This window comes from Eimeria maxima, genomic scaffold (assembly GCF_000499605.1).
Source record: "Eimeria maxima Weybridge genomic scaffold, Emw_scaff531, whole genome shotgun sequence".
NCBI lineage: Eukaryota > Apicomplexa > Conoidasida > Eucoccidiorida > Eimeriidae > Eimeria > Eimeria maxima.
In genome coordinates, this window is record NW_013566578.1 from 1 (window position 1) to 13957 (window position 13957).

Genomic DNA, 13957 nt, shown 5'->3' on the forward strand with positions numbered 1-13957 from the left:
AATATATATATATATATATATGTCTATATATATGTGTCCACTGCGTGCACACAGTAAAAGTGAAAAGTGCCCCAACTCAATGCAAGAAAGTACAAACAGCAGCCCAACCGCTCATCTACGCGAGCCCGTGCACACAGGAAAGAGATACGCCCCCAAGGCAACCAGCCGCACACAAGAAGAAGACAGAACCGATGAGATGTTGGGGCTAAACATTATAAAGACTGCAATCGGTGACTCAATACAAACACAGCACGAAACACTTGAATAAGAGGCTCCCAGAGAGGGTTTAGCAGCCCTAGAACTGGGCCAGCTTTAGGGTTTAAGTACATGTTTCTGACTGCGCGCTGAGAGGACAATATCTTTAGCTGCTCTTTTTATTCGCGATCCGTCAAGCAAAGGAGTAAAACCTTTCTCGTCATCTCGACGAAGAGGCCTCGTAGAGTCGAAATACCCCAACTCCAGCCATTGCAGCATCGTAAGCGTTGAAAACGGGCCTTGACACTGCAAGCGCAAAGGAATATACACAATGAGGCAAAGCAGCGATGCGCCGTGCATGCGTACGTGCTTGCATGCATGCAAAGTAAATGCATGCATGAATACATGCATGCACGCAGGATAAAGCGCACCCACAAGATATCTAAATTATCGGCTTCTTTCGGTTCTCTTTTACAGTCTGCTGCCACCAACACTCTCTTGCATGCATGCATGCCTTTGGCATGCATGCACGCCCGTTGCATGCATGCAAATCAAGTTGCCTTACCTTGTTAAAGGCGTCTAAATAGCACCATGTGTGAGCCGCGTCGTTCTCCTGTGGGTCCAACAGCCTCTCAGGCACACGTGACAACTCTAGCAACAGCTGCAGCAGAAAACACAAACAAAAACAAAAATATGTTGTAGCTTCTAATGCTGCAGCTGCTAATGCCGGTGCATATGCTACACTGTTGCTGAAGATTTCGCTGCCAACGCAACTGAACACTGAGTGGAAAATGACCCTTACTGAATTCTTAATTCGTCCGTGGCTTTGCGACTGCTGCGGCTGCAGCTCAGTCTGCTGTTGCTGCTGCTGTTGCCGCTGCTGAGACTCATGCGGCAAACCCCCTTCATAACCCACGAGGGCACCGCCGGTTACAGGAGCACTAGGATGCTGCTGCTGCAGCTGCTGTCCAGACAGCACTCCTAGTAACTGCTGCTGCACGCTAGTTGTTCCTTGTGGCAGCTGCAGCTGCAACAATGAAGCGGCTTGCGACACTTGCTGCTGCTGCTGTTGAAGCGCTGGCTTCTGCTGACCCGGTCGCTGCTGCTGCTGCTGCAGTGTTCCAGGTGCCACAGCTTGGATAACCTGCTGTAGCGACACAAGGGCTTGCAGTGCCGCAGGGTTTTGCTGCTGCTGCAGCTGCTGCTGCAGTTGCAGCAGCGCAGTCTCAGCTGTCTGCGGCACACTGACAGCTTCCGGATTGCTGCGGACAGCTGCTGCTGCTGCTGTTGCTGCAGAGCGCAGTGACTCCAGCAGAGCCAGCTGCTGTTGTGGGCCCCCCAGAGATGCCAGAGGATTTTGAGCAGCAGCGGCAGGTACCTGCTGCTGCTGCAGTAGTAGCTGCGCGCCCATTGCAAGTCCTTGCAGCAGCGCCTCTGACACCGCACGCTGTTGCTGCTGCTGTTGCTGCTGCTGTTGCTGCTGCTGTTGCTGCTGCTGTTGCTGCTGCTGTTGCTGCTGTTGCTGCGGACTAGCTGCATTCATGATACTGCCAGCTGTGGGCAGGTTCTGCTGCTGCTGCTGCTGCAGCTGTTGTGGCGCAAACAAAAGCAACAACTGCATTGCTGCTTCGTTCGTGAGAATTGAGTTCGTGGGGCCCTCCCCACCTGCCGCGGCCGTTGGGAATTGTTGCCGCTGCGGCAAGCCACACTGCTTTTGCTGCTGCTGTTGCGGCTGCTGCTGTTGCGGCTGCTGCTGCGGCTGCTGCTGCGGCTGCTGCTGCGGCGGCTGTTGCTGTTGTTGTTGGTGCATGTTTGATGCGTTGAACAGCTGGCCATCAATCTGTCTGGTGGAATCAAAGACCGGCTCCATAAAGGAACGTCCATCGAGAGGTCCTACTCCCGCGGGGGGCCCCATGGGTCCAGCTGGGGGCCCCGAAGGACCTGGGCCCCTAATATCCCTTGAAGGCACCGGAGTTTGCCGGCTATCTGACGATCCCAACTCTGCTGCACTCATCTCCCCACCGAGGTCTGCTGCGGGGGGGAATGTGCCGGGAGGGGCCCTGGGGGCCCCTCCGGGCAGCGCTGGGCCTCTGATGTTCCCTAGTGGTCCTGAAAAATCCTGAGGAGACCCACAAGGGCCGCCCTTTAACACAGGAGGGACGCCCCCTTCCCGATTTGGCCCCAATGCACCGCTGCGGCCTCCAGGTTCCGTACTCGGGGAGGGAGACGAGGGGTGAAAAGAAAGTAGCTGCTGCGGAATTGAGCCAGTGGCGATGCATCGGCTGACTGCTGCTGCTGCTGCTTCTGCTGCTGCTGCTTCTGCTGATCCCCTGCCACCCCACAGCGGCCTTCCCATGTTGGGGGGCCCCCCAAGAGGACCCCTGGGGGCCCCGTTGTCAGGTGGCCCTAAGGGCAGACTGTTGGATCCTCCGAATTCTTCACCCCTCCCTAGGCCTCCGCTTGGTGGTGGGGGCGGAGGGCCCAAGGATGCGCTATTGTTGCCGCTGTTGCAGTTGTTATTGTTGTTGCTGCTGCTGTCGTCGCCCTCCTGCACGAAGCACCCGGGACGCATATACCGAGCCCGAGGGCCCAACGAAGTGCCTGCGGCTGCCTCCCTGGGCCCCCCGTCATGCACAAGACGGCCAAAATGAGGCTCTGCATTTTGCGATGAGGGAGGGGGAAACCCAAAAGAAGATCGGGGGCCCCCACCTGTCCCGGGGGCCCCGTGGCTTCCCCCGGCAGCGCTTCCCGTTCCCCTTTGATGATGAGCGCTGTCATATGCCAGAGGGGAGCCCCAAGGCATATCTTCCTTTGATGCTGAAGATGACGCCGCATCTCCAGAGTGTGGGTTGTCCTTCATGGTCATCCAGGGGCTGTCTCCACTTGCCCCGAGATGAGACGGTGGACCCGGTCGGCGGTCCGACGGGGGCCCTCTGTCCTTAGGGGGTCCCCCTCCACGGGCTCCCGACATGAAGTGGTTACTCCTTCCTGCTGAATGGTCATGTGCTGCTCCCCAAGATCGCTGGGGAGGGCAAGGAGGGGCGCTCTGGTACACGGGCACCCCAGGCCCTATGCCATCCCCCCTACTTCCGGGGGCCTCTGGGTGGAAGTCCGGCTGCATAAAAGCCGGAGGAGGCCCTGGCCTCCCATTGCGGCAGTCTGGGGGGGGACCCCAACCTGAAGGGGGGCCCCGACGAGGGGGCCCTGGAGGCCCTGGAGGGGCAGGAGGCGGCCCACGGCAAGGAGTGGGGCTCCAGTGAGATGTGGGGGCTGACTCTGCACACACCCGAGCAGGTGGAGGGAAAGGAGGCCCCGATGCTGCTGAAGGATGCTTCACTTCTCCGAAGCTTTTGAAAGTTCCTCTGTTGTTGGGGCCCTTCCAAGCCGCCACTTCACAAACGGGGCCCCCCGCGAAGCCAGAAGAGGCCCTGTAAGGCTGCATTTCGGTCGAAATGCGCCAACACAGAAGGCAAGAAAGTTGAAGAAAGAGAAGCAGAGAGCAAACAAACAACCACTGTGGAGCGGCCTGCACAGACGAACAGAGCAAACCTACCCGCCTGGTGCTGCTGCTGAGGCGCGCATGGCAACGAGACACTCGAAGGAAATAATAATCGGCCGACTTCGGCCGAAAAAAAGGAACAAAAACAAAAGAGAACGGCCGGATGGCCACGAAACAACACAAGCTCCTTCCCGCTCGGGAGCCCTGCTGCTGCGCGGCGCGGCCGCCGAGACCACTTGTTGTGTGCGTGCGGCTGCCAACGAGTGAACGTATACACCGGAATTTGTATTCGTGCATGAATTGCACAAGTAGAAGCCCATATTTTTCCTTCTGTACTTGAAAGGGGCCTTTCTAATGCTCCTCTTGCCACTGCACCACTGCCACCTTCGACGCAACGCTCAGCACGGGCACGGGCCCCTTGCAATTAGTGCGAAGATCCCCTGCATTCACAGAGCTGCCATAGATGACAGAGGGGGGTGTGAAAATTGAATTCTTCTCCTTCTAGTACTTATTTTCAACTGCTTTTGTGAGCGTAACAGCTTGTGGTGCCGCACTGAAGGCGGTTTTTTCCTCTGGTTTAGCGGCATGCCGCATGCAGGCATACCGGGCATTCTGATTCAGTAGTTCATCGACAGCTAACTCTCTACTTTGCAAGAAAACGAGTAGAAGAGTGTAGATGCGTCATGGGATAAGAAGTTGGAAGCACGATACGGAAAGGATGCAGTGCAGTTCCGGGTTGCACTGCTCCACGTACATTTGCATGATTCAATTTATCTGATTGCGCCGGTATTGTAAGAAGTTGAAATGCTGAATATATTGAAGTAAAGTGTTTGAGGGGGGGCAGAGGTTGCTTACTCGCAACTACCACTCCCACCAACACAAAGGTGCAATGGTGAACTGCTGCCAGACTTCAATGTAAAAATATCGAAGTACACGTAAATAAGGCACTACAGAATGCTTCCGTGCTCAACAAATATCAATTAAATAATAAAATATTTCTTTACTCAGTTAAGTGGCTGTCGGATTGTGTTCGGCCGTCGTGCCCGGGAAAGACGTTCAGCAGCAGGCAAACGAAAATCGATAAGTAAAATGAACATGCACATTGCAGCACAGGATCTACTTGCCCGTATATAGATTACTGTCATCCTCCCTGTTGTAAGGGCAAGTGGATCCCGTGCTTTAATGTGCGTGTTCCCCATATATTGTTGAGTGCCCTGTTATGGCCTGTTAAGGCTAACAAAGTATTATTATTTCGGTTGTTTTCAAGGGTTGGCAGAGAATCCATTTAATGGCGGCCGTCACCTTTGCATGCAACCTTCAAATCATGAATTTATACCATTTGATTCAGTACTGCCCTCCGTGAGTTGTTGTGTCTTCAAACACAGGCGTTGCCCTGACGGCGGAAAGCCTGCAGGTGCACTAATGTGAAAGGAAGTTACAATAAGAATTGACGATGCTCTCGTATTCCTCGTGCACTAACAAGTAACATATTAACATAGAACACGGCGTGTTTGATAGGGACGACTTCCCCTCTCCCTAACTGCTAGCTGTGTTTAGGTAGGTAGCTTGTGTCAATGACAGGTAGCTATCGTATCCTGATTGGCGCTGCCTATCACCTAGCCGTATCCTTCTTGTGCGCCTGTTTCTCCTCAATTATGGGCTGCTCGTGCTCCCGTGATAAACAAACAAAATCGGCTATCTGCAAGCGGCCGCAGAGACAGAAATACATATTTGTACACTGCCTGATTTTCTTGCAAAGCGATTACTACCAGGGGTCTTTGTTTATGGGCAACGCCTACAATCGACCGCTGGATATTCCCGGCTAACATCGAGCCTCTTGCTTTGCAACAGGTTTCTCTCGTTTAATAAAAATAAAGGCATAAAAATGCTGCAAGCCCATGCCACGATGAGCTCCGCTCTCTCTATAAGAGAGGCAGCGAACGGCCTACAATGACAAGAACGCACCATGTATAAAAACTGGTGGCTCGGCTTTAACAAGCGGAGGCGTGGACACACATCAACACCTCAAGACGCAACCAGTGAATGCAGCACATGCACAAATGAGGTACTGCATCACTTTGGCGTCTTTTTAGCGCCGTTTTTTCTCTGTGAAGGGAGTTGATGTATGCAACTGCAAACTCATTTACACAAATTATTCCCTCTTATTGATCTGTTCAAGTGAAACACGAGAATCCGATTCAAAAGAGAGATTGATAAATAGAAGAGAAGCTGCATGCATGCAGCTTAAATGAAGGGAGCGCGACTGACAAAGAACTTGAACGGGAACTGCATAATCCATATATAGATATAAAGCAATGACACACGCATGCATTTTTCTCCCGTTCTGCCGCTACGTATTATATATATTTACACAATTCATATATATGTATTTATATATATGTTTATATATCTACATATATTTAAATTGAATTCAATGAATATAAAGTATACAAGGAAGCAGTTCTAAGCCGATATCACCCAAAAAACAGATCGGTAAACCTTGCTGTGATATCGTCCCATGAGACGCGATGATGGCGTTGCGGATCAAGTAGCAAGCAGATTAATTGGCGCCATCTCTCTGGTACTTCTGCTCTATGTAGTTCTCTTAAATTATTTATTTTTGCTTCTTCGACAGCAGAATCATTCTTAAGAAGTTGTTGTGCGAATGACTGCAACGCGCCGAAGTCATTGCGTACGCCTGCAAGGGCATACGGCAGCTTCCCATCGGTAAACAATTCATACAGCACAACACCTAAGGACCAAAGATCGCTTTTTATGTTAGCAAATACAACATCAGAAGAATCCTTCGCATTAAGAAAGCGACTTAGATCTAGCAGCAGCTGCGGCTCTGCATAATCCATGGTTACCCTTGTAAGCTCCCCAAGGGCTTCGCCTAAGGGAGCACTAGATCCAAAGTCCCCTAATAAAAAGGAGCCATCAGGAAGCATAAAACAATTACCTAAATGTATATCATTGTGTGCGATACCTGCTGCTTGTAGGTGCAGCACAAGCAACAGCAGGCGTCTTGCTATGTACAACTTAGATTCAGGGGGAAGCCGCCAGTTTCTTTGTACTATATCGCTAACACTCCCCCTTAATCTCTTCAGTAGCTGTACCTTAGTATTAATAAACATATTACCCCATACGAATGCAGAAGGACTTCCCTTCCCCATCTTTGCAGTGTATAGAGGTACCATTATCCCTCTCTTTGCCGCTGCACAAGCAGCACCTACATCTGCTGCTGCACGTACTAAGCAGCTTTCTTCTGCTGCTGCTGCCTGCTGCAGCAGATTGCATGTTTGTTTCTCCGACAGCTGAAGTCTCTCTAATACTTGTACCCTTATAGCAAAAACCTCCTCTGTTTTTATATCTATTCCTTCTATTACTATACTACTTACTCCCCTCCCTAATACACGAGTAACCCTTAAAGAACGAGAGGAGGCTCCCACCGGTAAAGAAGCATCTAAAGGAGTTGTCTCTTCGATAGTAACAACAGAGCCAATAATATCTTCCTTCTTCCCATCAGAGAAAGACTTCGATACTGCAACTAGCACAGGATCTGCTTCTGCTGTTGCTGTTGCTACTGTTTCTTCCTCATCAGATCGGTCTCCTTCTTCTTCCTCCTCCTCTTCTTGTTTTCTTACAGCAACACAATTAGCAAGAAATGCTTTCCCTCTTAGTGCTGCTGTAGGCATCGCTGCTTCTGCCTCATCCACATCAGGTAGTCCCGTGAATTCCTTTCGTTTTTTCTGTAAAGGAGAATCAGGTTCTTTAGGTCCTTCAGGGGAAGAAAAATAAAACAGTCCTTTGTCTGTATAAGGAATATGTGTCCCTTTAGTCCCCTTTATAATGCCGGTTTTCTTCTTTTCGTCTTCATCTGCTGCTGCAGATGCTGCTCCAGGTGCTGCTGCAACTGCAGCAGCATCTGGAGCATCAGCAGAAGGAGGAGGAGGGCTTTTATCGCTGTTTCCTTCTTTTGCTGGTGGAGGCGGCAACTCTGCTTCTACTGCTGCTGCTTCTGCAGCTTCTGCTTCTGCTGCTGCTTCTGCAGCTTCTGCTTCTGCTGCACTTATTGTTTCCTCTTTGGGTGTACATACAGACAGCCGAAGTATTTCTCTTATAGAGGAAGAACGAACAAATCCATGACGATTAAATTGAATAATTATTGCGGTTAATAAAACACATAGTAAAAATGTTACACACCTACTATGTTGTAGTCTACGGTTATCTCTTCTTGTAGATATTCCCTTACTATTATTATTATGTTCACTTAAATGAAGATGAGGGGGCGCAGAAGGTTTTCTTGGTGACAAAGGAGGGAAAGGAGAAGGAAGGGGAGAAGGAAGAGAAGAAGGAAGAGGAAAGGGAGGCGGGAAAGTTTCGAGAGGCACCGTTGACCCCAACATTCAAATAAAAAGAAAAAAAAGAATGTAGGGGGAAATGGGGGAAAAAGTAATAATAATTAATAAGTAAAAGAAAATAATTATCTATATTACGATATCTTTAAAAAGAACGAATTAAAAAGATATAATAATGTTTATGATGAACAAGAGTCAGACAATGCATACACAATCGATGCTGCACACTGCCTCATATAAATCGTAGGGTGTATGTACACCTCAGTGATGGATCATAAAAACGAATGACAAGTAAAATAATCACGCTTATAAAACTTGAGATTTTAATAGCTCAGCATCTGCTAGCGCGCAGAAGTTCCTATACTGTCGGTCGCCTGCTGTTGCTGCTGCTGCTATTACTACTGCAACACCTGCTGCAATCATAATAATAGCAGCCTTCCTTTACAGCATAATATTAGAATTAATTTACAATATAATAGGTGAAGCCATAAAACAAGCCAATTGATTGGACAACGACAAGTTTTGTCGTCCTACTGTATTGGGTAGTTGCTAGCAGCAATCATTGGGGAAGCAATTATTCCCCTATAAAAAGGAAGGAGAATAAAAAAGAGATGAAAGTAAAAACAAAAACTGCGCATGCAACAAAGTAGATAGAAGAAGATGAGATAAGGTGAAGAAGAAGAATGGGCACAAGATTCCTTGCTGTGTTGCAGAGTGCCCGGTGGTTGCGCCAGCATCTATGGATGTACCGCCATAAAAATCACTTTTCTATGGATATAAATATATATTTGTATAATTATTTTGATTCTAATGAACAAAAATTATAGATAATTATATTAAGAACGGACAAAAGATAAAAGAAAGTTGCACAGACCGCCGCAGCATCGCTGCATCGCGTCTCACCCCACCGCAGCACCAGCAGCATGCTGCTGCTGCACTGTAACTAATCTAAGGGAAGAAAAAGTCCTTAAAAGTTAATTTTTATGGAATATAAAAGTTGAAATAATACTTAATATAATAATAATTCATTTATTTACCATTTATTACTACTTTTTAACAAAAGAGGGAAGAAAAAGCCCCTTGCTGCTGCTGCTCCACAGACAAGAGCAGCCAACTGTTGCTGGTGCTGGTGTAACGATGCGAGCAAGCCACACACGAGCATCGGAGAAGAATAATACTCGATTCTTCCTTATTTTCTTTATTATTTTCATTTAATTGAATATAGTTGTTCTGTATTTCATAAAATGTACCTAATTTTTCTGCGGCTTGGCTAAGACATACACCGTGCCGTGTGTTTATCGTTATTTTAAGTATCGATACTCTTGCTGCTGCAGCAGACTGCAGTAGACTACAGCAGCAAGAAGGAATACAATCGACGTAAATTAAATTTTTATCGTTTTGTCTTGCATTCATCTTAATAAAACGATTTATTTACTTCTCTCCCCTAAGAAACCCTTTAATTTGTTTTAGTTGCTCTTACAAGCAAAAAGGTAGGCAAAACAAGTATATTTACTACCTTTACATACACCTAAGGTCCCTTCTTTTCTTTGTTGTTTATCTGGCTGCTCTATGTGCGACTCTTTGTGGACATTCTTTCTCCTGCTGCTCCTGCAGCAGCTGCTGCAGCTGCTGAAGCCGGTGATGCTGACGTAAACTGTCTTGACGAGAGACGCTATCTTATCTCCTAATCCCGTTTATCTTTTTAGTTGCATTTATTTATTAAATTCAATTTAATAAATAAAATTTAAATCGAAAAAGAATAAAAAAAGACAAAAACAAAATCCGCTGCGCGGATGTTGCGCAAATTACATGCGGAAATCAAACCCAAGACATACTGCAGCAGCAGCAGCAACAGCAATGGCATCTGCTGCAAAACAGCCGGCGGAGGCCACTACCACCACTCTAGCCTGCTGCAGCAGCACCCATCATTGCCGTCTATGCTGCTGCTGGTGGATGCGCATGTGCTGTTGCTCTGCTGCTACACGTCCTGTTAGTGCTGTTGGTGCTTATGCTGCTGCTGCTGCTCACGCTGCTGCTGCATGTGTTGCAGCAGAGGCAAAAACCTTTGGGTTAAGTCTTATTACTGCTGCGGCAGTGGTTCTAAGGGAGCAGTATAGTAATCATAAGGTACCCAATGCAGCGCGTGCTGCAGCACGGGCCTTGATGGCCGCCCCACACTTTTCTGCAGCGCTTGCATCTTCTCTGGTGGCAGCAGCAAGAAACAGCAATCTCCCTTTACCTGCAGCACTCCTTGCTTCTCTAAACAAACCACCACATCTTGAAACTCTATTGATGTTGCCTCTGATAATTCCTATAACATACATTACAACAGCACAGACATATACGCTGTTGCTGCTGTTGCTGCTGCAGCAGCTGCAGTTGCTGCTGCTGTTGTGGCATGATGCTACAATCGGCAAGTGAATCCCCTCGGAGGAGCGGGCAGCAAACGGCAGCAACAACAGCAGCAGCACCGCCTGAGGTGCGGCACGAGGAAGTAAAAGAACACAAACACCCACTGCAGCAGCAACAGCATCATCATCAGCAACAGTAACAGCAGCAGCCCGAGTAGCAGCAACAGCAGCAGACCTGTAAGGAGACTCTATTCCTTGGTGGTTGTAATAATTGTAATAATTGTTCCGTCCAATAAGAGAAATAAGTTGCTTTCCCTAAATCAGACAAAGGCCTCTCTGGTCCTCCCGATCTTCTCTCCCTTTTAGATAAACAATAACTGAAACTTATCAAAAACTTGCCGTAACCCTTGCGTTGATGCTGCAGCAACAGCAGCAACAGCAGCAGCAGCATACATACATGCCTACATACGCATGCAGCAGCTGCAGCAGGAAAGGTAGGATGACCTGTAAGAAGCAGCAGCAAAAGCTGCCAAAACAACAGCAGCACGAGCAACAGTAATGCCACCATCAGCAGCAAAAGCAACAGCAGCAGCAACAGCAGCAGCAGCAGCATACCTGAGGAAGAGTGAGGAGACAAGAAAGATTATTCTTTGAGTGTTTTTCTTTAGAGAAGTACCCCGTTATATGATGCCCTTTACTGTCGTACTCCGTCATAACATAAAATACAAATAAATTCACAGGGTGTCTAAACACAAACCACAAACCCTAAACCCTAAACCCTAACATACCCTAATAAACCCTAAGCCCACTGAATCAACACTAAAAAGATACAAGTAAGCGTCTTCTCAAATCCAAACCCAATGAGACAACAAACACAGAAGTGTCCTCTAAACCCTAAACCCTCGGTAGACAAACCTCAAGGTCTTGTGATCAAGAAACAACTTGGAGAGGAAACACAAATTCTCGCAGTAAACCCTAAAGTAAGTCCCGTCAACTTCAAACATTGAAACCCTGTCATCCCTGTAAATCCACCCACAAGCCCTAAACCCTAAACCATAAACCCTAAACCCTAATCTATTTTCCATCATTTCCGCTGCAGTTGTTGCAGGCAAAACTCACCGATATATTTCATTTCCCGGTGGATGACGGCATTCGCAGAACAGCGCATGCCGCTGCAGCTCGCTCTCGTGCCTGCAGCAGCAGCAACAGTAGCAACATAAGTTCCCGATTTCCACGGCACACTATCACAACCATCAACACTAGCAGCAGCAACAGCGACAGCAGCAGAATAGGCATGACTCTAGGAACTCCAACAGCAGCACCACAGCAGCCGCAGCAGGATCTGCTTCTATGCTTACACAAAGAAGGATAGGCAGAATTCGCATATGAATAGAACAGGTACATCTTGTACTTCTGCAGGATAAGGAGAGAAATACCAACAATCAACTAGATGAGGACCAATGGAAATTCTCTCTACAGTCTTTAAACGTGTTGCTTCCTCATGTTCACGTAAATAATCCTCATCTAAGCCTGTAAAAAAAAATACAAAAAATAAATACATATTTATATATAGGTTTATAATCATTGTTATGTTTTTGTATTCATATTTATTATATGTATTTATTTGGATACAAGAGGATACAGGTATATATGCATAGGCAGCGCAGTAGGAGCTGAATTGTTTACTTTTATAGATTATTCTGCAAACTAAATATAATTTTTACTCAACTTAACCCTCTAAACCCCTTTATGTCCCTTTATTTTCCTCTCTTTTTCTCTTCCCCCTTACCTGCATGTTCATCATCCGCCTCGCTTTCTTCTTCTTCTGCCACTGGAGAATCCGCCGGCAATTCTTCGCGAGTTTCCCTCAAATCTCCCCAACAACGCCAGCAATCCAACCTTCACAACAAACCATAAACCCACAAACCCTAAACCCTAAACCCTAGGTATCCTCGGTTGCAGCCGAATACACGAGAAAACAAAGGGTTTGTAAATCAAACGCTAGAGAAAAACCATCGACAACTATAAGAAAAACTTAGTTTAGGGCTTAGGGTTTAATTAGGGTTTACGGTCAAATTAGGGTTTAGGGTTTACCGTCTATCGAGGCCCAGAAAATGAACATAGTAGTCATAGTCACTAGGTTTAAGGGTTGTTGCTGCTTCCGCGAAAGCGCTTCCTTCAAACCAGTTGCTGCCGCTGCTGCCAGCAACACCTGCTGCTGAATCTGCTGCAATGCTGCTGTCACCCAGGGGTTGCTGCTGCTGCTGCTGCGAGGGTGCAGCGGCAGCAGCAGCAGCCGCTGCTGCCGCAGCTGCAGCACCCCGCAAGGGAAACGGGCCTTTTTTTCTTGCGGCTCCTCCTATTGAGGCAGGTGCGGTTGCTGTTGCCGCCGCTGCTGCTGCTGCACGGCGCTCCGCATTCGGCCTGCAGCAAAAAAAGCACAACAGCAAACGAACAACAGCAGCTGCTGCCGCAGCCCCCAAGGAGCCGTCAAACCGACAGCATCAACAGCAACAGGGTGGCACTAGAAACAACAACGTGACCTGCAGCAACAGCGGCAGCAACAACAATAGCTGCAGCAGCAGCAGGAGCAGCAGACGCACCTGGCATGTATAATTTTGCAGGGCCTCCAGAATTGTGTGACTGGATCTTTTGCCCACACAATCGCCTTTGCTGATAGAGCGTTGGGAAACTGAACTCACAAACCCTAAACCCTAAAACCTAAACCCTAACAAACCCTAAACCCTAAACCCTAATCAACCTTAAACCCTAATCAGCCTTAAACCCTAAACCTAGAACTTTCTGCCCCAAGTCAGACATTCATCAAGTTGCGGTCAGTGCGAAGTGGTGCTGCAGCAAGGGTTTAGGGTCTGGGGCTTAGGGTTTACCTGGAGGGCGTAAGTATCTGTAAAACGCGCAGGGTTTAGCTGCTTCCCTCCTTTGGGCCCAACGCTTTTAACCTTATTGCTGCTGCTGCTGTTGCTGCGAGCAACACCTGCTGCTCCTGTGGCTGATGCTGCTGTGCTTCCTGTAGCCTGCGAAGGCCCACCAGCAGCAATGGGACAGGACCCATCTACAACGGAAATCTGCCGGCTTACGCTAGAGCTGTTGCTGCAGCTGCTGCCGCTGCTGCCGAGGCACTGAAGTTTCTGAGGGGGGCCAGAGGTATCACTGCAGCTGCCAAGGCTGCTGCTGCTGCTGTTCGTTGCAGTGCGCTTCATTGTGCTGCACGCTATCTAGGGCCGGTGCGGCTGCCGCTGCTGCTCTTGCTGCGGTTGCGGCTGCTGCTGCCGCACCCCTCTGCTTTTCTCGCTGCTTCTTCAGCTGCTGCTGCTGCTGCTGCTGCTTCGCGTCCTGTAAGTGCGGGCAACGTCTCCAGGGGGTGGCTACTGCAGCGGTTCGTGCGCTGCTACCGGTATTCCTGTTGCTGCATCCGCTGCAGCTACTGCTGCTGCTTCTGCTGTAGCTGCTGCTCTTGCGGCTTCACACCCGGAGCCTTCAAACAATACTTTTCGCAATATATTGGCAAAACCTCAGGGTGTAGCAGAATGAGG

The 13957-nt window shown here is 48.5% G+C and overlaps 3 protein-coding genes across 3 annotated transcripts; all 3 read right to left on the reverse strand.

Annotated features, from left to right (window-relative positions):
* Window positions 1-338: 338 nt before the first annotated feature.
* On the reverse strand, window positions 339-3637 carry EMWEY_00036620 (hypothetical protein, conserved; the record flags this gene model as incomplete). Its single annotated transcript, XM_013482165.1, has 3 exons — window positions 339-501; window positions 761-856; window positions 998-3637. Coding segments are annotated over 3 exons (2899 nt in total), but the record flags the coding sequence as incomplete, so codon positions are not given.
* Window positions 3638-5938: 2301 nt separating this feature from the next.
* On the reverse strand, window positions 5939-8100 carry EMWEY_00036630 (hypothetical protein; the record flags this gene model as incomplete). Its single annotated transcript, XM_013482166.1, has 4 exons — window positions 5939-5980; window positions 6391-6614; window positions 6834-7808; window positions 7947-8100. The coding sequence occupies 4 exons, from the start codon at window positions 8098-8100 to the stop codon at window positions 5939-5941; spliced, it is 1395 nt and encodes a 464-aa protein (XP_013337620.1).
* A 2032-nt stretch (window positions 8101-10132) lies between these two features.
* On the reverse strand, window positions 10133-13624 carry EMWEY_00036640 (MYST-family histone acetyltransferase-A, putative; the record flags this gene model as incomplete). The annotated part of the gene is made up of 9 exons (XM_013482167.1): window positions 10133-10363; window positions 11019-11148; window positions 11319-11423; window positions 11523-11594; window positions 11762-11933; window positions 12193-12302; window positions 12498-12827; window positions 13007-13095; window positions 13292-13624. 9 exons carry the CDS (start codon window positions 13622-13624, stop codon window positions 10133-10135), a joined length of 1572 nt encoding a protein of 523 aa, XP_013337621.1.
* Between the last annotated feature and the right edge of the window lie 333 nt (window positions 13625-13957).